The 21993-nt window shown below is 35.4% G+C and overlaps 1 protein-coding gene across 1 annotated transcript in view; it reads right to left on the bottom strand.

Moving 5' to 3' along the window:
• Positions 1-21993, bottom strand: part of LOC134268984 (alpha-aminoadipic semialdehyde synthase, mitochondrial-like) — a 28204-nt gene that overhangs the window by 5802 nt on the left and 409 nt on the right. Inside the window, 16 exon segments of the mRNA XM_062751210.1 lie at positions 535-598; positions 892-968; positions 1231-1361; positions 1364-1449; positions 1783-1906; positions 2998-3119; positions 3668-3741; positions 3839-3898; positions 5125-5236; positions 5608-5882; positions 6136-6263; positions 6533-6611; positions 12856-13002; positions 13363-13515; positions 16473-16649; positions 17335-17717. Of these exon segments, the coding sequence (XP_062607194.1) occupies positions 535-598; positions 892-968; positions 1231-1361; positions 1364-1449; positions 1783-1906; positions 2998-3119; positions 3668-3741; positions 3839-3898; positions 5125-5236; positions 5608-5882; positions 6136-6263; positions 6533-6611; positions 12856-13002; positions 13363-13515; positions 16473-16649; positions 17335-17562 (2037 nt within the window). The 5' untranslated portion in view covers positions 17563-17717.

The following is a 21993-nucleotide window of genomic DNA, read 5'->3' as shown; positions in this document are numbered from 1 at the left end:
TACCCCAAAGCGTAACAGACGGACGGACAGACAGACGGACGGACGGACGGACGTACAGACGGACGGACGGACGGACGGACGGAATTAACGATTACTATATACCCTCCCGCTTTTCAAGCGGGGGGTATAATTATTATTTTACTTTTCTCTAAACTGGCTTCAATAAAATATTCCCAATCAAGACATTAATGCAGATTCCTTATATTTTGCAAGAACTTATTATCGCGAAATGGATCTTTCACGTCAAATCGTGAGAATAATAATTAGCGAATGAACGGTTGATAAACAGAATTGACACAGAATTCAGCACCATAAAAATAAAAGCGAGAAATTTTATTTCCCAAGCGATACTTCTCACAAAATTATGCAATAATTAATTCCATTTAATTCCGGAATTCCATTCTGTTTAATTAGGAATCTATAGTACTTTAAATTTTGGTACAGTTATGAAGTGATTAGACTCCTAATGACTTCATGCTTCTCAAAAGGCTTAATTTAAATTTAAAGGATGATTCAGAAGTATTGGCTACTTACGCAGTTGTCTTTAAGATATTTAGCACCACTCAAACAATTCATAAGAACACCCCTTGGGAACCAGCTACAAATACAATAGACCAAAAATTGTATATTTCTAATATTTAGTTTACTGCTAGCTGTCAACAAAATCAGGAAAAATGTTTATTTTTTTATCTAAACTAAGTTATATGGTTGTCAAGTTTAGGAGGATCCACAAAATGTCAACATGCAATTCAACAGAAGGGATCATAGAAAATCATAATTTTTAGATAGTTTTAAAAAGTTTTCTTTAATTCATTCATTCTTTAAATGTTAGATTATAGCCCTTTTTCAATGTATTACAAACTTTACATTTGCTTCTACAAATCTGTATACCTGAATTTGTATCTGATTGGTGAATTGGAATGTTCAGGGGCAGGCAATCCCCCACACCAAGACACAAACGAGGAGATCTAAAGTCAAATAAATCATTAAAAACTTTTTTTATTCTCTAAAAGGCATCTCTTATAATATAATCTAGATTTTAATCAAGAAAATGAAGTGTGATTTCAAAAATGAAATTTACATTGTATTTTTCTTTTGATCTGGAATACTTGATCTGAAGACATAGATAATGTATACAGGAAAAATTTAAAACGGGGCCAAATTGTTCGCAAGTGCAAAAGGGGCGAAAATAACCCTGTATACAGTGCTAAATATTCTAGCATAAAGTACCTTTCCTCCAGCATGCTTGACATCATCAAAGCACTCCACCGCCAGCATGTGATCAATTCCTGGATCCACTCCCACCTCATTCATTATGGTAATCCCAGCCTCCTTGGCCGCGGCGTCCAGCGCTCTCATGGGGGGGAGATATAGCTGGCAGTGACCATACTCTTCTTGTATTTGATACAGAGCTTAGCTATGTCTGGGTGTAGAACATAAGGCAGGAGACTGAAAAACAAAACAAATGATGGAATGTTTGATACACAGCTTGGCTATGTCTAGGTGTAGAACATAGGGCAGGAGACTAAAAACAAAACAAATGAATATGTTACTATAAGCTTGAAATTTCTTGGATCTCGAGCATTACAAAGAAAAGCAAACAAATACATGATATAGGCCTATATGTTTATCTAAATATGAAAGATATGCTGTAAATTTCAATCATCAATATATAAAAAAGACTCAGTCTGCAACTGATGCAAAAAAAGTTTACTTCCAAATCAATAGCATTACTTAAGAAGCAGGCCACATTAGTCAATAGAATGCAGTATATTTCTGTACCTGACCACAATGTCATGCTGTGGTATCAGTCTCTCCAGGTCATCAAAGTTCCTCTGTACATCTATCAGCGTCTTATTAACATTACAGCTCTCTATGTTGTCCAATTCTCCCTGTAGGTGAGATGCTGATTCCAGAAATATAAAAAAAAAATCACTTGTAACTAATCACATACTTTTCAGATCATAAAAAGTTTTATGGTATTACAAGATTTCAAAATTTGTTTTTACATATTCCATAATCATGTTACACATGTAACTATCTATTATTAATATTTAATTTCAGTTGAACTCTGACTTGCATTCAAAGTTCTCGTTACAACAATACATGTACATAAATCCATTCTGTCGATAAAAAGTGTTCAAGGACAGCATATACATGCATCTTCAACTAAACTGTTCGTTATACAATCTCAAGTCATGTACATGTATTTTTTTTGGCCAGTTGTATCTCATAAAAGTATTATAATAGTTACTTCAGTAAAATGCAGGGTAATTATGATTGAGTATATGGGCTAAATCAATGAATAAATAATGTTAAATTTTTCATTGCTATTGGTCAACAACAAATAAAGATATAAAATAATGTAACAGTTGCATAGAAGCTTTGCACAATTTTGAAGTAGAGTTATAAATACATGTTAGCCAAGTGTCATATGTTAAAATTTCTACATGATTGGTTATATTTACACTATTCAAATATATGTGTTGCAAACATGATAATTATAAAAGAAATATTTATTAAGCATCTAGGAAATCATCAAAGAGATATCAATCAGAAAAATGTTTTCATAAAATATAAAAGAAATCATTTTATCATTTCACAAAACTTGATAAATTGGCATTTTGAAAATGCTTCAGTCAAGATATCTCAAACTTATAGTTGATGAGCACCTTTTTTCTGGGTCCTGCTCCACTTAAAATGAGAAAGAAAAATTGAAAATAAACTATTCACCTAAAATTTGATTTTTGAGAAAATGTAATACTGTAGCTGAAGTACTTTTTTCCACACAGTATTAATTTAAGCTATGTATGCGGTCACAAATTTTCTGCTGAAATTTGTCCCATTGAACCTTATTTTCTTGTTAGGAATATAGTGTGAGACTAAGAAATCCGCGTGAATTTCTACACATGGATTAAACACAAAAACCAAACAAAAATGCAACACATATATACATTTTAGTAGAATCTAATACTGTATCTGATGACCTTGACCTACCCACGGTGACATCAGTGTTCTTGCTCTTGGCCAGGTATTCTACCACTGGAGGGGACACGTACCCTGCCCCCAGAATCAGCACACTCTTATTTTCTGGGTGACGTTGAGCCTTCTGGGAGGAACTATAAAATAGGGACCAATGATTTAGAAACCCAAGCCAAGAATCAAAACTACAAAACTGATACTGTAGATCACATAATTTTTTTTTTTTTGCGAGATAGTCTTTGACTCTTTATAAGCGAGACCAAATTTTCACGAACTGTGGTCATCGCTCTATATAATCTTAAGGAATTCTATTATACGCAAGAATGAATTTTTCGTGAGCATACCGTCTCGCGTAATTACGCGAAAATAAAGTTCTCGCGAATAAAAAGTGATTTACAGTAATTAAAAGTAGTAACTGTGAGCAAACTTTTATTCGCGTGCAGGAAATATTCAAGAGTTTCATGACCTACTTTAAGTCCCCAATATTAATCACCATGAACCATTTATTTTGCTTTGTTTTTTTAATTTAACAAAATGTTTCTTTATTGGTGAAAATAAATCATCATGAATTGATTTCAAACTGACGAATTGCGAATAAAAGTTGACATGAATAATTGGTTAACAGTATATTAATCAATAAACCAGGATATAAAACATTGTACATGATATAATTTGTACAGGTTACCTTAAGTTTTGTCTTCTAAGTTCATCAATATATTCATGATTTGGAGTCAATTTTTTGTTGGATGCAATCACTGCCTATAGAACAAGACACAAACATCAATCAGATTTTAATCCTATTGCCACTGATATAATTATTATAATGGGATACTTTAACTTTGAAGTTGAGACTTACATGTTTAATGACAGCTGGCACATCGTATTCATCCCAAGGTAAAGTAGCAGGGAACTTCAGCTACAGAAATATTCCAATGAGGATAACGTAAGATGCCATTTTACACTATACGTAAAGGCTTTTCAATTTTTAAAATCACAAGTACACCTCCAAAACTCAAAATACTCTGATTACTAATACCCATACATGTTAACTCTCCCGATTTCGGCGGGAGTCTACCGCTTTTTCATTCCATCTCCCGCCTACCGATTTAATTCTACCGCTTATCTACAAAAACTGCGTCTAAAGTATTTTTGGTTCGCTTGGGTATCCATTTTAGAAGCCACTCTCATAAAATCTCACTAGATATCGCGTGATTTGATTCGGAATCATACAAACGCTTTTTTGTACATAGATTTCAAGCACGGATTTGACAACGACAACAACACAAGACTTCTAGTGATTACATTGGTTACGATAAATTAATGAACATCCCTGCCATGAAAAAGGAGATACAGCTTTTAAAAATTAGATGAAAACATTTGACATCGTCTTTAAAAGCACAGAAGCTCACAACTTTATCAATAAAGTCAATAGAAATCACTCAATTGACCAAGCCATGTGGCATATCTCTACTTTCGATTTCGATCATCGCGGGAAAACTGATTTATATAACGAAAGATATGAACTTGTTTTAGATCTATATTAAACCATGTCATCAATTGTTTTGTTTAAAAACTGAATGAACATTGAGAAAAATTGCTTTTAGGCTATATCAGCAAAGATCACTCTTCAAAAGGCTAAGTAAAGCAGCCAGTCTAAGCAAAATGATGAGCATAAAAAAATATTTGAATTTGTAAAATTTATGTCAAACTTAAGGTGTTTCTGTCTTCTTCTTTGCTGTTGCTATTTAAGATTAATAAGTGTAGGTACCTGATTTCATTTAAGGCTTATAATATACATGTATATATCATGAAAAATATCGATAATCCAAGCGTTAAACAACACGCGCGCAATGCTACCGCTTTTGAGGTCTAAATCTCCCTCTTTTTCATCACAATAGGTTAACATGTATGCTAATACCCCATGGCTTTATAATACAATATTAACTTGGCAAATATAATGAATTACATTTCTAACAAATCAAAATCATCCTCTCTGGCTCTTCATTATATTAGCCTTTGTACATATTACTTTAATTTTCATATCAAATTACTCCTTAAAAGCATGCACAATCTCATCTGGTCTAAAACTGAACAGTTTTCAAAGAATACACATTTCATAAAAAAATATTTTTTAAAGATCACCATGTCTGGAATGTAAGGAAGAAGGAGGTTCCCAAAGAAATCAGTGGCCTCCTTTGGAATCTGTGCTGGCATATTGTCTATAGAGCAGATCAAAGCACCATTTCCCTGGAAACTGTGAAAATAAACATAAACCAAAGAATTAGCAAAGTAAGATTTCTAGCAAAGGGCACCACACTGCAGAGCTCATCCCCTTGCAAAAGGCCATATAAAGCCCGAAATAAATTACTTTAAATTTTGCACACATTCACTCACCCACACTCATATACTCATTAAGCCTATTACTAATTCCCTCCAATTGCATCCTGTGGGGATAATTAAGCCAGTTCCTAGCTTATAATTCTGTTTCTTCTTATTGTTATTACATGCAACTTGCTTAGTTTATCTTTGTCCCCTAAGTTTGAGTTAACAATATTTGATGGTATCTTTGCTCTGAAAAATACATACAATCCTGTATATATATATAAGTGTTTGTCTTTCACTCACCTCTCTGTCTCCATGTTCTGTTCCGCATCATACAGACAGAAAGGCTTATCGATGGTGGTGCATTCCTTGACAAACTCGATGGAGCCACCAGGATCTGCGGAGATGTCACAGATAGCCAGCAGGCGGTGCGGGAGTTGTGGACAGCCCGGGCTGGAGGGTAACCATGGAGCTGGTGTCGGCTTCAGTAGAGTCTTGGCGTCAGGGATGGTGATCAGGCGGGGGGCATTCGGGGCCCAGTAAATACCATTGATGATGACAGAAGCATATGGTGCAATCTGAATTATAAAAAATGTCCACGTTTAGCAAACAAAAGGAGTCTCATCAGACTCATGGTTGAGATTCATTATAAATTTTCAGTGTGAGCTTTCTCATCAAATCAAGTCATGGTCCATGTAAAACATTAAGAATAAGAGAAACAATGAAAGACAAAGAGACTTTTCAAAATTCTGCTTAGCATTTTGTTCAGGTGAGCTAAACAAAATGAAACTCTTTATCAATAATCTGTTTTGTACAAAGATGCATGCATACACTATGACTAAAAGTAGAAGCATATCTATCAGGATGCTGTTCAAACTCCTCAGCATCAAACTTGCCGCCTTCCTTCCTGATGTAATGGTCATCTCTCCTAGCAACACAGACGTACAGCTTGTTGGTTGCTGAATATAAACAGATACGGAAAATAATATGTGGCGAAAATTTTACTGTATACAGTCAACATACATGTATGAAGCAATCCGACATTACTTCCTTTCGATCTGCGTACAGCTCAGGTATAAATTGAGCATGATTTACTCAGGGCTTCAAAAACTCTAGATAATCAAGATTTACATTTAGATAATGGATTTACATGTAAATAACGGACAATAAACATGGTGCTTGACAAAGAAATGGAGAAAACTTTGAAATAATGAACTATCTTCCATACCTCCCTGCTTGGCAACCTTAGGTAGGCTCTCAGGTTCAATGTATTCATGGGGGAACTCCTGAAATACCTCCTGGGCCCCCTGTAAAACAGACCAATCAAAACTTGACATTAAGGATTTTATTATCTCCTTTCTACTCTATATTATATTCTTACAACCGTTGAACTTAAACTGAATCGTTTCACTTTAACAAGAGGCCCAAGGGCCTTGAATCGCTCTTCTGATAAATCATACAATCTATCCTCAGACCTAAGATGCAACAACTGACAAAGTTTGATGATTCTTAGCCAGTTAGGGCTGAAAATATTTCAATGTAACTACAAAATTTTATAAGTAGGTCATGGTGACCTACTTTTGGATTGAAATTTCTGAGGACACGAGATGCATTAATTGACAAAGATTGATGATTCTAAGCCAATAAGTACTTGAGATATTCAAAAGTGGGTCTAAGTGACCTACTTATTGGTCAACATTCTCCGAAAACCCAAGATGCATCAACTGACAAAGTTTGACAATTCTAAGCCAATAAGTACCCTAGAATACTTGAATATAGCCATAAATGTCACAAGTAGGTCACCGTGACCTATTTTTTGATCATCATCCTCCGAGAACCCAAGATGCATCAAATAACAAAGTTTGATGATTCCCCCTGCGAAATGATCAAGAATAATTCTTGAACTTTTAAGAAAAGTTCATGAATTATATTCTTGAATCAGCTCACGAATTGTTCATGAAGATCCCATGAAGTTAAAATTGGACACTCATGATTTCATGGATTTTATTCATGAAAACCAAGTTCAAGAATATTCAAGAATTATTTGTTGTTCATTAACAAACTTGGATTTTTTAAATGCCTGCAAAATGATCAAGAATAATTCTTGAACTTTCAAGAAAAGTTCATGAATTACATTCATGAACTTTCAAGAAAAGTTCATGAATGATATTAAAAGGTTCAATGCATTTTCATGAACTATTCATGAATAATTTGTAAAAGTTATTTAGGAATGTTCATGAACTATTCATGTATGTTCTTGCTTTTAGTAAACAAAAATGTAATAAGTTATGCAAAATGAAAAACTGTAAAAGAAAATATTTTAATAGCATCTTGAAAGATTTCACAGAATTTTTGTTTTCCAATCAATGGTAACAAAATCTTTGTTCAAGTAAACAACTCTGATAAGTGATAACGATAATAAATAAATTATGTAGTTCATTCCTAATAAATTATGAAAAATTTCAATTCAAACGCGACTCTTTGCAGAATCCTTAACCTTACTTGGTCAAGAGGAGAGTGGGTTCCTTATTCAGCGTATTTCAAATTGTATGCCTAAAATGGAATGATTTTTAATCCAAGTCTCACTGTCTGGCAGAAAAGTGTGTTCAGCAATTAGGGCATCAGCGTAAAGGGCTTTCAAGGATTTTGAGCAGAGGTGGTCAAATAAAAAAATCTTATTGGCTTTCCCTGTGGAATTTTAGAATTTCATCACTTGGATCCATTGATCGATTACGATTCATTTTTTCATTCCTTTCTTTTGTTTTTCTTCAAGAGCCTGGATTTTTTATATTCTTTTTTTTTTTTGGCAGTCAGAGTTTTTTAATCTTCTGATCTCAACTCATCAACATTATCTGTGAACTGCTTCTCTTTGATTTCTGAAAATGCTCATAAATGTGAAAACTTAAGACTTGCATATTTGTTTAATTTAATTCTGCATCATAGGCACTGCCATATTTTAAAGCATTCCGAGCGGGAGTTTAGCCTGTTTCCCTTGCCCGCCATGTTCAAGATGTTATAGGTGAACAGGATGAATGTTTCAAACTTTAATTATTAAATGTAACGTAATTTGGTTGGATCCTTACTCAAAACAAAGTTTGACAAAATTTTCATTAAAAAGGACATAACTGAACTCTTACAAATAGACAGTAATATCTTGACAAATATCTCACAGATTCAGTGATTGTCTCCATTTTTTGTAACTCACCACTAATATCTGCAGTTATGAAGTAAATTGATCCTCTGGATATTCCTTCTTCGTATTCTGTTATTTTCTTCAAAGGTTGACAAAGAATGTCTACGCTAATAATCCTCCCACTCTACCGATTCACTTTCCAACGTCTCGCGCATTTCAAAGTTTGCGCCTTTTAAAAGTGTCATGCAGAGCTAATTAAGAAATAGTTTCGAATTGCCAAGATTTTTGTTAAACAAAAAATAACAAACACTATCTGAATGATTTTTCACTGAAATTATTTTTTTTTAAATTAATATAAGTTATATCATTTATTGAATTGGATTTTTTTTACATTATACCTGTAGAGCCATAGTTTCGTATTCAAGTATGGCCGCCTCCATATCAGAGGACAACAAATATCTGTTGGAACCACTCTCCCTCAAACTGAGTACCTTGAGCTATGAAAGTGTATAGGAGATTAGACTACAAAATACGAATGTGGTTCATGTCATAGCTTCTTCACATCCATGCAGCCTGTGCTGTATCATTTACACACGATGGACAGAAAAATGTGACTTTATAACAGCATCAAAATATAAAGCTTTACGACCCAAGAATGGTACGGTACAGTACGGACAAGAGATATAATTTTTTAGTTGTCAATAAATTTATGATACGTTTTTACGAAGATTATGAAATTTTTCCTAGACTGTAAGTCTGTTTCATTTTCTTACAACTTGTTGAAAGTTTGACAAATAGAGAAAATTCGGTAAAAGTTGTGTCGTGAAAAATGAGATAATTTAAAGCACAATATTAATATAACTGGCCAATTTAAATGATGAAGAAACATTAGTCATCAATATTGATGCAGTGTTCTTTAAATTACGATCATGATTTAATTATAATCTCCCTTCTAGACAGTTCATAACAGAGTTTTATTATCCTGAAGAATCTAAGCTATCAATTACATAGATTAGAAAATAGTGATTTAACCTATGTTCCCCTACTCGGCTCTGATCCCATACTTTCAAAATCAAAACAAAAGCATGTTATTAATTAAATCAGGGGCTTGTTCAACAATTGCATCTGCAAAAGTTGTATTATGGGAGTAATGAGTGTTTTCCGATCGTTTGTGACAATTATTTTTACATTTTTAGCCTTCATGAAAATTCATGAACATTCATTACCTTAAACTACTAAGTTTTTTTCTTTAAACTGAAAATTACCAATATTCATATTTGTTCATCATTTGTTCATGAACTATGAATTATGAATGTTTTCATGAATTTTATTCATGAACTACTTTTATGAACCTGTTAAGAATCCTTTAAGAACCATTCATGAACAATTATGAACGACTCATAAAGGTTCTTAAAATCATGAATATCATTTCGCAGGGGTCTAAACCAAATAAGTACCTGAAAAACCTAAATATAGCCATAAAATGTCAAAAGTAGGTCATCGTGACCTACTTTTTGGTCGACATTCTCCGAAAACCCAAGATGCATCTACTGACAAAGTTTGATGATTCTAAGCCAATCACTACCTGAGATAGTCAAAAGTAGGTCACTGTGACCTACTTTTTGGTCAACATGCTCGGAAAACCTAAGATGCATCAAATGACAAAGTTTGATGTTTCTAGACCAAATAGTACCTGAGATACATAAAAATAACCATAAAATGTCAAAAGTAGGTCACCGTGACCTACTTTTTGGTCGACATTCCCCGAAAACCCAAGATGCATCTACTAACAAAGTTTAATGATTCTAAGCCAACAAGTACCTAAGATACTTAAATATAGACATAAAATGTCAAAAGTAGGTCAATGTGACCTACTTTTTGGTCGTTAATATCCGAAAACCCAAGATGATTCTATGCCAAATAGTACCCAAGATACTGAAATCTAGCCATAAAATGTCGAAAGTAGGTCATCGTGACCCACTTTTAGGTCGATGTTTTCTGAAGACCAAAGATGCTTCAACTGTGTAATTTGATGATCATAGGTCTAATAGTATTCAAAATATGCCTTTTAAACGATATGAAAACAAATGCCTGCAAAGTTCAAAAAGTAGGTCACAGTGACCTAGTTTTTGATAAATATGTTTTAAGGCCCCAAGATGCATCAACTTACAAGATTTGGTGATTCTAAACCTCTCGGTGTCTGAAATAATGGGATTAAATGTTTTAGAAAAGATTAGCCATAAAATTCAAAAAGTAGGTCACAATGATCTACTTTTAAGTTGATGTTGTTTGTGGACCCAAGATGCACCAACTGACAAAGTTTTATTATCATAGGCCTTAAAGTGTCCAAAATATGCCTCCAAATCAATTTAAATACAAAAGCCCGTAAAATTTAAAAAGTAGGTCACCGTGACCTACTTTTGCATTAACATGATGTCAAGTCCTGAGATGCATCAACTTACAAGATTTGATGATCCTAGTCTTTATAGTAAGCAAAATATCAACGTTTTTAATAAGTGTAAATTTTGGTCAATTTTGAAGTGACCTTGAGACCACGCCCTTTGCCCCAGGGTCATGCCTTGAACAATTTTTAATCTTCAACATATCCCGACCCTTGTATGTAAGTTTGGTGAAAATCTGTCTAGTGGTTCTGGAGAAGAAGATTTTTTAGCAACTTGCCCTTGGGCCAAGGATACCCTGTGACAAATTTGACAATAATTGGCCAAAGGGTTCTTGAGTTATGGCCAATATTCTAACAAGAGGCCCAGGAGCCACAGCGCTCACCTGAGTACAAAGCTAGGAAAAAGCACATATCAGATCAGAACTGAAAGTTTATACTGAGGTGGGGGTGGGGGGGCTTGAATTCCCCCTCCCCACCCAGGTGTTCATGATTTGAACAAACTAGAATCTACACTACCTGAGGATGATTCCATATTAATATCACTAATCATGGCTTTTAACTACTTGAAAAGAAGATTTTAAAAGGTTTCCCTATACATGTATATCCCTATGTAAAACTTGGGTAGGTCATTTTGGCCCCACCCTAGTCCTGGGGGTCATGATTTGAACAAACTTGAATCTACACTACCTGAGGATGATTCCACAGAAGTTTCATTTTTACTGGTCCAGTGGTTCTTGAGAAGAAGATTTTTAAAGATTTTTCCTATATATATTTCCTATGTAAAACTTGGGTCAGCCATTTTGGCCCCATCCTAGCCCTGTGGGTCATGATTTGAACAAACTTGAATCAACACTACCTGAGGATAATTCCACAGAAGTTTCATTTTTACTGGTCCAGTGGTTTTTGAGAAGAAGATTTTTAAAAAATTTTCCCATATATTCCTATGTAAAACTTGGGTCGGCCATTTTGGCCCCACCCTAGCCCCGGGGGTCATGATTTGAACAAACTTGAATCTACACTACCTGAGGATGATACCACATGAGTTTTATCTTTCCTGGCCCAGTGGTTGTTGAGGAGAAGATTTTCAAAGATTTTTCCTTTATATTCTTATGTAAAACTTTGATCGGCCATTTTGGCCCCACCCTAACCCCGTGGGTCATGATTTGTACAAATTTGAATCTACACTACCTGAGGATAATTCCACATGATTTATATCTTTCCTGGGCTAGTGGTTCTTGATCAGAAGATTTTTAAAGATTTTTCCTATATATTCCTATGTAAAAATTGGGTCGGCCATTTTAGCCCCATCCTAGCCCCAGGGGTCATGATTTGAACAAACTAGAATCTACACTACCACTACCTGAGGATGATTTCACATGAGTTTCATCTTTCCTGGCCCAGTGGATCTTGAGAAGAAGATTTTTAAAGATTTTTCCTATATATTCCTATGTAAAACTTGGGTCGGCCATTTTGGCCCCACCCTAGCCCCGGGGGTCATGATTTGAACAAACTTGAATCTACACTACCTGAGGATGATTCCACATGAGTTTCATCTTTCCTGGCCCAGTGGTTCTTGAGAAGAAGATTTTTTTTAAATGCCATTAATTTTTCTCTAATTCATAATTATCTCCCCTTGGAAAAGGGTGTGGCCCTTCATTTGAACAAACTTGAATCCCCTTTACCCAAGGATACTTTGTAGCAAGTTTGGTTGAAATTGGCCCAGTGGTTCTTGAGAAGAAGATGAAAATGTGAAAAGTTTATGACAACGACGACAACAACGACGACGACGACAGACAACGGACAAATTTTGATCAGAAAAGCTCACTTGAGCCTTCGGCTCAGGTGAGCTAAAAAGTTAACGCACACCGCACGAAGCACACCGCACAAATGGCCATAGCATTAGCTCTTTGAGCCTTTGGCTCAGAAGAGCTAAAAAAACATCATCTTCAGATAGAGTTTTCCCCCCTCATTATTATGTGCCTTGGATTTTGTTGTTATAGAAGTGCTATTTTCATACCTGTGACACGTTTCCTGATCCTGTGAAAACAAACACAAGAGGACCGATAGACTTAGGTAGTCGATCCAATGCGATCTCGTAGCCAGCATCTCGCACGGCCTGTCTCGCCTGCTCAGTGTTCCTATAATTGTGACTCGGTCCGATATGCTGAAATTTTTTGAAAATTGATTCTGGTCAAACCTTTCTTTTACTGGCTACTGAGTTTTCAACTTTAAATAAAAATGGATAAGCCACATAAAAATTTTAAAAATTTATGTTTACTTAGTTTAAATTCGTTAACATCATCTTTTTTCCTTGCATGAACACCCTGTAATCCATGTATTGCATAACAATAAATAAAACAAAAAATTAAATCATTCTATCAAATCTAACTTGTTAGTGTTTAAGTTTATATTCCATACATTGCATGTAGTACCCAGAATTAGAATATGAAAAATGCATGAAAGCTTTTACATTGAAATCTGGAATGAACCAGTAGTTACTAAATTTTCTGAAGTAAAAACAGACCATAAATGGTGTATGATGTCCGAGTGCCAGTAGCCGTAATCCGAGACCGTGGAGAATGTTGATCATCCCAGCTACCCCTGCGTATTTACCAAACGCCACCGTACGCTGCCCGTTCTCATCCACCATCCTCTCGTAGTCTATCAAACGAATGTTCTGTTTGAAAATGAAAATAATACTGATATTAAAGAGTCTTCAGTTTACCTTTTGAAATAAATATTTGGTGAAATAAGGATTAAGATCATGGTAGGATTTTACATTGATTTGAAAATTCCATTTATTTTGTTAAAATTTTGTAAGCTGCTAACTATTTCTTATTATAATCCTGAGTTTTACACCATGCAATTTTCACATTTCACTCAAAAAAAAAAAAAACAACTGCACAAAACTATATATAAACAAGAGGCCCATGGGCCTTATAGGTCACCTGAGCATTATGCAACAACTTTCCAGTTACAGTGTATTGAATTTGATTCATGTTTTAAGCCAGATGCTATATGGCATTCACAATTTTGAAAGGGCACCATTGATCATCATAACAATAAACTTAGCAGTTGCTTAGCTTGGTTACTGAATACCCATACGCAGGGTAGGGGAACAAAAATGCACTCCAACTGATCAGTAATATTCATCAATAATCAGTAGTGCCCCTAACACTCTGACATAAACCCCTGAACCTAGGTTGCACAAATTTTTAAAAGGCACCCTTAAAATTGCCTATCAAAAAGTAAATAAATTTTTTATAAATACAAGGCCTAAAATAAAATTAAGTTTGTTTGCAGTTGCCTACCGACCCACTGAAAATGCAACCGACCCAATCTTTTTTTTAGCCATTTGGTAATTTGATTTTTTTTTTCAATTTTTCAGAATATTGAAACAGTTTCATTTACAAATTTTGACACGTTTTTTATCATTAAGTAGTTTATAACAAAAGGTGAGCTTATTCATGTCTAGTAGATGTATAAAAACCTCTTTTAATTGTTATCTAACAAAAATCTGATTTTTTTTCCAAAAAAAAAAAAGAATGCCTACCTACCGGCCTAATCTAAAAATTATAGGTCGGCAACTGCAAACAAAGAATTTTTTAAGCTTGGCCCAAAGGACTAGATTTCAAACAATTAATTCATTTTGAGTATATAAGTAGAGCCCCCCCCCACCCCTGACCCTGGGGCCTTGAAATTCACAATTCTGCAAGATTAGGGCCCTTGCTCATCATAACTATATAGGTAGTTCATCTGCTTCATACCCAGAGACAGAGAAGAAAATTTTCAAAGATTTAATGTATTTTCATTATATAATCAATAGAGCCCCACCCTAACACCAGAACCCCAGACCCTGGGGCAATGAAATTCATAATGTTAGAAGAGGCATTCTTGCTCATCATAACTATGCACTTACTTAGTTTATTTAATACCTAGGAGCAGAGAAGAAGATTTTCAAAGAATTCATGTATTTTCACTTTATAATCAATAAAGCCCCCCCCCCACACCACCAGAACCATTTACGCTGGGGCCATAAAATTCACAATTTTTGTAGAGGCACCCTTGCTCATCATAACTATGCACTTAGTTAGTTTATTTAATACCTAGGAGCAGAGAAGAAGATTTTCAAAGAATTCATGTATTTTCACCATATGATCAATAGAGCCCCCCCCAAACACCAGAACCCTTGACCCTGGGGCCATAAAATTCACAATTTTGGTTGAGGCACTCTTGCTCATCATCATTATGCACTTAGTTAATTTATTTAATACCTAGGAGCAGAGAAGAAGATTTTCAAAGAATTCATGTAATTTCACTATATAATCAATAGAGCCCCCCCACCCCCAACACCAGAACCCTTGATGATAGGGCCATTAAATTCACAATTTTGGTTGAGGCACACTTGCTCATCATAACTATGCACTTAGTTAGTTTATATAATACCTAGGAGCAGAGAAGAAGATTTTCAAGGAATTCATATATTTTCATTATATAATCAATAGAGCCCCCCCCCCCCCCCCACACACACCAGAACCCTTGACCCTGGGGCCATAAAATTCACAATCTTGGTTGAGGAACACTTGCTTATCATAACTATGTACTTAGTTAGTTTATTTAATACCTAGGAGCAGAGAAGAAGATTTTCAAAGAATTCATGTATTTTCACTTTATAAACAATAAAGTCCCCCCCCACCAGAACCATTGATGCTGGGGCCATAAAATTCACAATTTTTGTAGAGGCACTCTTGCTCATCATAACTATGCACTTAGTTAGTTTATTTAATACCTAGGAGCAGAGAAGAAGATTTTCAAAGAATTCATGTAATTTCACTATATAATCAATGAGCCCCCCCCCCCCAACACCAGAACCCTTGACCCTGGGGCCATAAAATTCATAATTTTGGTAGAGGCACTCTTGCTCATCATAACTATTTACTTACTTGGTTTATTTAATACCCAGGGGCAGAGAAGAAGATTTTCAAAGAAATCATGTATTTTTACTATATAATCAATAGAGCCCCACCCTAACACCAGAACCCCTGACCCTGGGGCCATTAAATTCACAATTTTTGTAGAGGCACTCTTGCTCATCATAACTATGTACTTAGTTGGTTTATTTAATACCCAGGAGCAGAGATTTTCAAAGAAATAATGCATTTTCACTATATACTTATTTAGCCCCGCCCTAGCACTAGAACCCCTGACCCCAGGGCCATGAATTTCACAATTTTGGTAGAGGACTCAATGCTGATTACAATCATGCAAATAGTTTGACCGCTTGATGTCCAGGAGTAAAGAAGAAGATTTTTAAAGATTGCATTAATTTTAGTGGTTTTGGCCCCACCCCTCATGCCCCAGGGGGGCAGGGATCATGAAATTCACAATTTTTGTTCCCCTTCACCCATAGATGCTTTTGTGCCAAATTTGGTTGAAATTGGTTCAGTGGTTGCAGAGAAGAAGCTGAAAATGTTCAAATGTTAACACACGACACACGACGGACGAGAACGGACGAAAACGGATAGCAATAGGTCACCTGAGTTTACTCAGGTGACCTAAAAAAGGAGCTATAACTTAACATGTGCATACAACTAAAAAAAAACTCTTCATTACAATATTTGATAGCTTTTTCACCTTTTCCAAAATAGCATCCAATAGGGGCATATTATCCTTTTGAGCTTTGATGGTGTGAGAGAAAAAAGCATATGTCTTGTCCGGTAAAAGTAGGTCAATGGGGACAGACTTGACTCCTATAATCAATTCTGCCTCACTTAGGTCCTCTTTAATCTCTGCCCCTACGGCTGAGTATTCCTGTTGAAGAAAGAAAATGTGTACCAGATACACGATTTCACATTGCATTTATCATCTCAAATATATTTTCTTTTGCTATACTCCTATCTCAGCATAAATATACAGTGACTAATTATTTTGTAGTACAAAATGCATGCAGATTTTTTAAAGTTTACATATGGGATATTTTTAGCTTCCATGTTTTGGAAAAGAGTAAAACTTGATAGCAAAATGATTTAAAAGGCATTTTCAAATTTTCTTTAAAACATGAAAATATAATGTATGAGACAAACATGTAAACTCGTGCAAGTGACTTTGGTGCACTCTGGTTGTCAACGGTCCCAGGTGTGGGTCCAATCTGTAAAAAAGGTCATTTTAGCTTGTCTGACCAAGACAATCAGGTCTGGATATTATCCAATAATCATGCATGATTATAGAGGTTCAATTTATAATTCACATGCATTCTAGCTGATTCATACAAAAATTGTACTACACATACAATATATTGTGAATGTTTATATTTCCAAAAAATTCTAATGATTAGAAGAAAATGCTAAGCAATTGTTAATATTTTTAGTGTTGCACACAGCTATTTCAACATGTAATCAGGTACAAAAGATTCAATGAAACAAATAAATAATATTGTAAAATGACAAGATTTCTATAATAATGTAACATGAACAAATGGCAAACAACCCATGCTTACCTGCATGTTGTATGCTCTCCTGTTAGAGGGCTGGACAATAACCTTGACCCCATTCTTGACCAGTTTCCTGACCTGTCTGGGATTGAGGGGGGCCCGTCTCTCCCACACATTGATGGTCTCACGTCGGATGGCCATGACCTTTGGCCCCTCTGATATAAACCGCTGGCCGACCTCATATTGCGGGGATAAAAGTCTAGAACAGACCCTCTGTGTTGTCTTCCTCCACATTTTACTAAAGGTCAAGGTCACTACCCTGGTTACAAGGTCACTTAATGGTACTGCTTCTTATCTTTGGTGTATTTAGTACACTGGCTGCAATTCAGATGATCGCCAGTTCTTGTATCTGTCTTCCTTATTTTTCTCCTCCAACCTTTATTAAATAACTGTAATTAAAATACATTGTATAATTGACAATAGTTAAAGAATTACTCTAGGTGCAAAACAGTGCATCAGTACACATGAAGTGCAGTAAAGTCAAATAAAGATAAGAATGATTTCATTTGAATTCTACTTAAAAATAGCACTATTTTTTATTCCTATCATTGTACGTTTTACAATCAATTCAATGCGGTTTTTAAAACATGAATACAACTGTAATCAGATATATAACAAAGAATATGCTGAATACACATTTGTTCCCTCACCTTGCAGCTTTATAAATAATGCATGTGTATAACTCACTCTAATTAAGATATTATGTACTTTCTGCAGACAAAGTTTAAGTTTCAGAATATTCATGCACAAATTGTGACACTTGTAATGCACATACTGGACAAAATCTTATTCAATGTACATACATAATTATGAATTTAAATATGATACCACTATTCTAAAGGTAATTTGAAAGATCAAGTCAAATTTGCAGAACTAGGTCAACGACTGAACGGTTACTGTGTCAGAGAAAAGAGTAAAATTAATATCCTCTGGAACTCATATTTCAAATTTTCACCTAAAAAGGTTTTCTCTGTGCAAATTTTTTTTCCTAAAATTCAAAAATGATGATCATTGTTCAACAGTAAAAAAAAAATCTATGGGAGACTAAAACGAAGTGTGATTAATTAAATTAAAAGTACATTGTACAGAATTTAAATTATTCATTAACCAAGGTAAAGCTACATTTATCACCAGATAGCAAATAAAATATGTAAATAATTCATCACTATATATACCATGCAGAAGATGCAACTATTTTGAAAATACAAATGTCCAATCAAATTATTTTTAGCATGATTAAGTAAACATATACAGTAACAGATATGTCAAAAACAAAATGTTTGAAAATATTTTAACATAAAAAATAATTTAATACATGTAATATATTAAAGGTTTATAGCCTGCTTTTCCTTAATTGACATTTTATAAAAGCACTCTTTGTGTACAAATGACAAGCTGTAACTGCTTGAAAAAGTATAATACACCACAGTCCAACATTATTAATTTGAATAAAGTAAAATACTTCTATTTTGACTGTATACCACTGTGGTGATATCAATAAATATTGAATTCAATTGATTCAGTACCAAAAATAATTATGTAGCAGGTGCTACGGGTAGAGTTTAATATATGCTTTATAACATTAGAATTAATTTAAATAGCACGACTATAGTTGACCCCCCCCCCCCCCCCCAAAAAAAAAGTCTATATTTCTGTATATTATAAATTCAATCATATATTTATAATCATGAAGCTGATCCATATATTCTACTTCCTGACCGGTTTCAGGGGGGGGGGGGGTAAAATTTGAAAATTATTGTATTTTTTGTGAGCTAGGGACTTCAATCATTCGCCATAACTTCTTTGATAAACCACTATCTGATTCCTATAGCCCCTCCCCATCCACAAGTATAAAAGATATCCTGAACACAATATTGAATATGCATTTATCGCTGGTTTAAAACACATTCCCAAAAAAGGTGCATCAATAGATAAATAAAAACCGACAAAAATAAAGACATGCTCATATCATCATTTTACATGCCTCAAAGAAACAAAAAGGATCTTGACGAACTATCCATATCACTAGAAAAAGCCTCAGTCTCAACATCAAAGAAAAAAATCATCCTAGCTGGGGATTTTAATTGTCCAGACATCGAATGGAACAACATGGTAATCAAAAATGGAAATGACAGGGACATTCAACAACAACTAATAGATATTGCAAATTCCTCCGGCCTTTCACAAATCCATGACCAACCAACAAGGGGAGACAACTTACTAGACCTGGTTTTCACTGCAAATCCTTCCGTCATCAAATCTTCAGTAAGTGTACCAGGAATCTCGGACCATGACATTGTCATCACAGATCTAGAAACTAAGCCACATTACCAAAAAACAGCAAGCAGAAAAATATATATCTACTCAAAAGCAAATTGGGAAAACTTGAAAGCGCCATTAAGAAATCTGGCAAATAACATCAGCTAGCTGCAGTCAGAAGGGAAAAACATACAAGACATCTGGGAGTTCTTCAAATCCAGTATACATAAAATTCTAGACAAACATATACCAGCAAGGGAGCTTAAGTCTAGACACTCCACCCCCTGGATCACACACAGAGAAAGGAAACTCCTCAAGAAAAAACAAAGACTGTACAAACAAGCAAAGAAGACAAAGAACTGGACAAATTATAGACAATTTCAGAAGGAAAGCAAATCTAAACTCAGGAAAGCAGAATGGAACTATGTAAACAACAACATCTTGGAAGGCCTAAACAACAACAACACGAAACCATTCTGGAAGTATGTGAAATCAAAAAAGCAAGACTCTTTTGGAATAGCTCCATTAAAATCAGGAAACAAACTCATAACAGACAGTAAAGAAAAAGCAGGGGTCCTTAACAAGCAGTTTCAATCTGTCTTTACAAGAAGAGCATGGACCAATGCCGAAAACATCAAAAACCTGCAAAAATCCAATCCAGGCAATCAAAATAAATATAGAGGGAGTCAGGAAATTACTCAGCAAGGTAAATCCATCTAAAGCATCAGGGCCAGACAACATACCAAACACGATTCTCAAGGAATGTGCAGAACAACTGGCACCAAGTCTAGCAACAATCTTCCAGCTATCACTAGACTCAGGAGAACTCCCATCGGACTGGCGGGATGCTAACATCTCATGTATATATAAAAAGGGCGACAAACACCAAGCTGAGAACTACAGGCCTGTGTCATTAACATCAGTATCTAGCAAATTATTGGAACATATCATCTGTCGACACATACTGAAACACCTAGAAAAAAACAAAATTTTAACAATGCTTAATCACGGCTTCAGATCGGGGTTCTCCTGTGAGACACAACTTCTAACAACAATGAACGACCTGCTGATAAATTATGACAAAGGAAAACAAACAGATATGGCAATTTTGGACTTCTCTAAAGCTTTTGACACTGTTCCACATCAGAAACTACTCCATAAACTCAGTCAGTACGGCATAAGAGGAAGTACACTATCATGGCTAACATCATTCCTTACAAGAAGGACAATGCGAACAGTAGTAGAGGGCGAGAAATCAGAGGCGGTGCCAATGGAGTCCGGGGTGCCGCAAGGCACAGTCCTCGGGCCGCTGCTCTTTTTATGCCACATTAACGACCTCCCAGACTCCGTAACATCACAAGTCCGGCTGTTCAAGTACATCGCTAAATGCTTTGTGTATAAATGTTTATATAACGCACATTATACCGACAAATCAACAACTATGGAGATCAGGAAAAACTACAGGAAGACCTTCACAACTTGCAAAAGTGGGCCAATGACTGGGGTATGCGTTTCAACGCCAAAAAATGCTACATCATGAGCATACGCCAAAAAACCAGCAAATTCTATACACTGGACAATCACGTGCTGGAAGAGGTTGAAAATAACCCTTATCTTGGACTCCAAATTTCGTCAGACTTAAAGTGGTCAACTCACATCAACAAGATCACTAAAAAAGCTCATTCAACATTAGGATTTCTCCGACGAAATTTATCACACTGTACCGAGAACTGCAGGAAAACAGCCTACGTCTCCATGGTGCGATCAACACTTGAATATGGATCAATAGTCTGGGACCCATTTCAAAAACAGGACATAGATAAGCTCGAACGTGTCCAACGCAAAGCCATCCGTTTCATAAAACGAGACTACCACAACAGGGAAGAGGGCTTCATCACCACCAAGGCCAAAGAACTGGACTTACAACCGCTCCAGCATAGAAGGACCAGCTTGCGACTCATTATGCTCTATAAGGTGGTTGAGGGGTTGGTGCCAGGGCTACCAACTCACAATTTCATTCAAAAAGCTAAGCCTAGACGCCAAATCAAATTAAAAACATTCGATAATTGTGAAAATACAAACATTCTTTCATCTCAAGTCAAAAATAACAACAAGTGTCTCGAAACAACATCTACGAAAACTAACCAATACCGCTCATCATTCTTTGTGGACACAGTCATCAAATGGAACTAACTGGAGGACAATATAGTTTGCGCTAAGTCTGTCGAGGCCTTCAAGACCGCCCTCGACAGCTTGTGTCAATAAGTCCGACACGCGCTCTCTCACCGTCGTAGAAAAGCCAGTATTGGTCACTTCGACGTATATATACAGATACAGATACAGATAGAGAGTGTGGGATAACTCTACAAGGAGCAAGTTCTGATCTAATGAAACATTTATAATACA

Source organism: Saccostrea cucullata, unplaced genomic scaffold, assembly GCF_032062105.1.
Source record: "Saccostrea cucullata isolate Sc308-1 unplaced genomic scaffold, CSIRO_AGI_Scuc_v1 ctg250, whole genome shotgun sequence".
In the NCBI taxonomy this organism is placed as follows: domain Eukaryota; kingdom Metazoa; phylum Mollusca; class Bivalvia; order Ostreida; family Ostreidae; genus Saccostrea; species Saccostrea cuccullata.
This window is presented reverse-complemented; position numbering and strand designations above follow the sequence as displayed.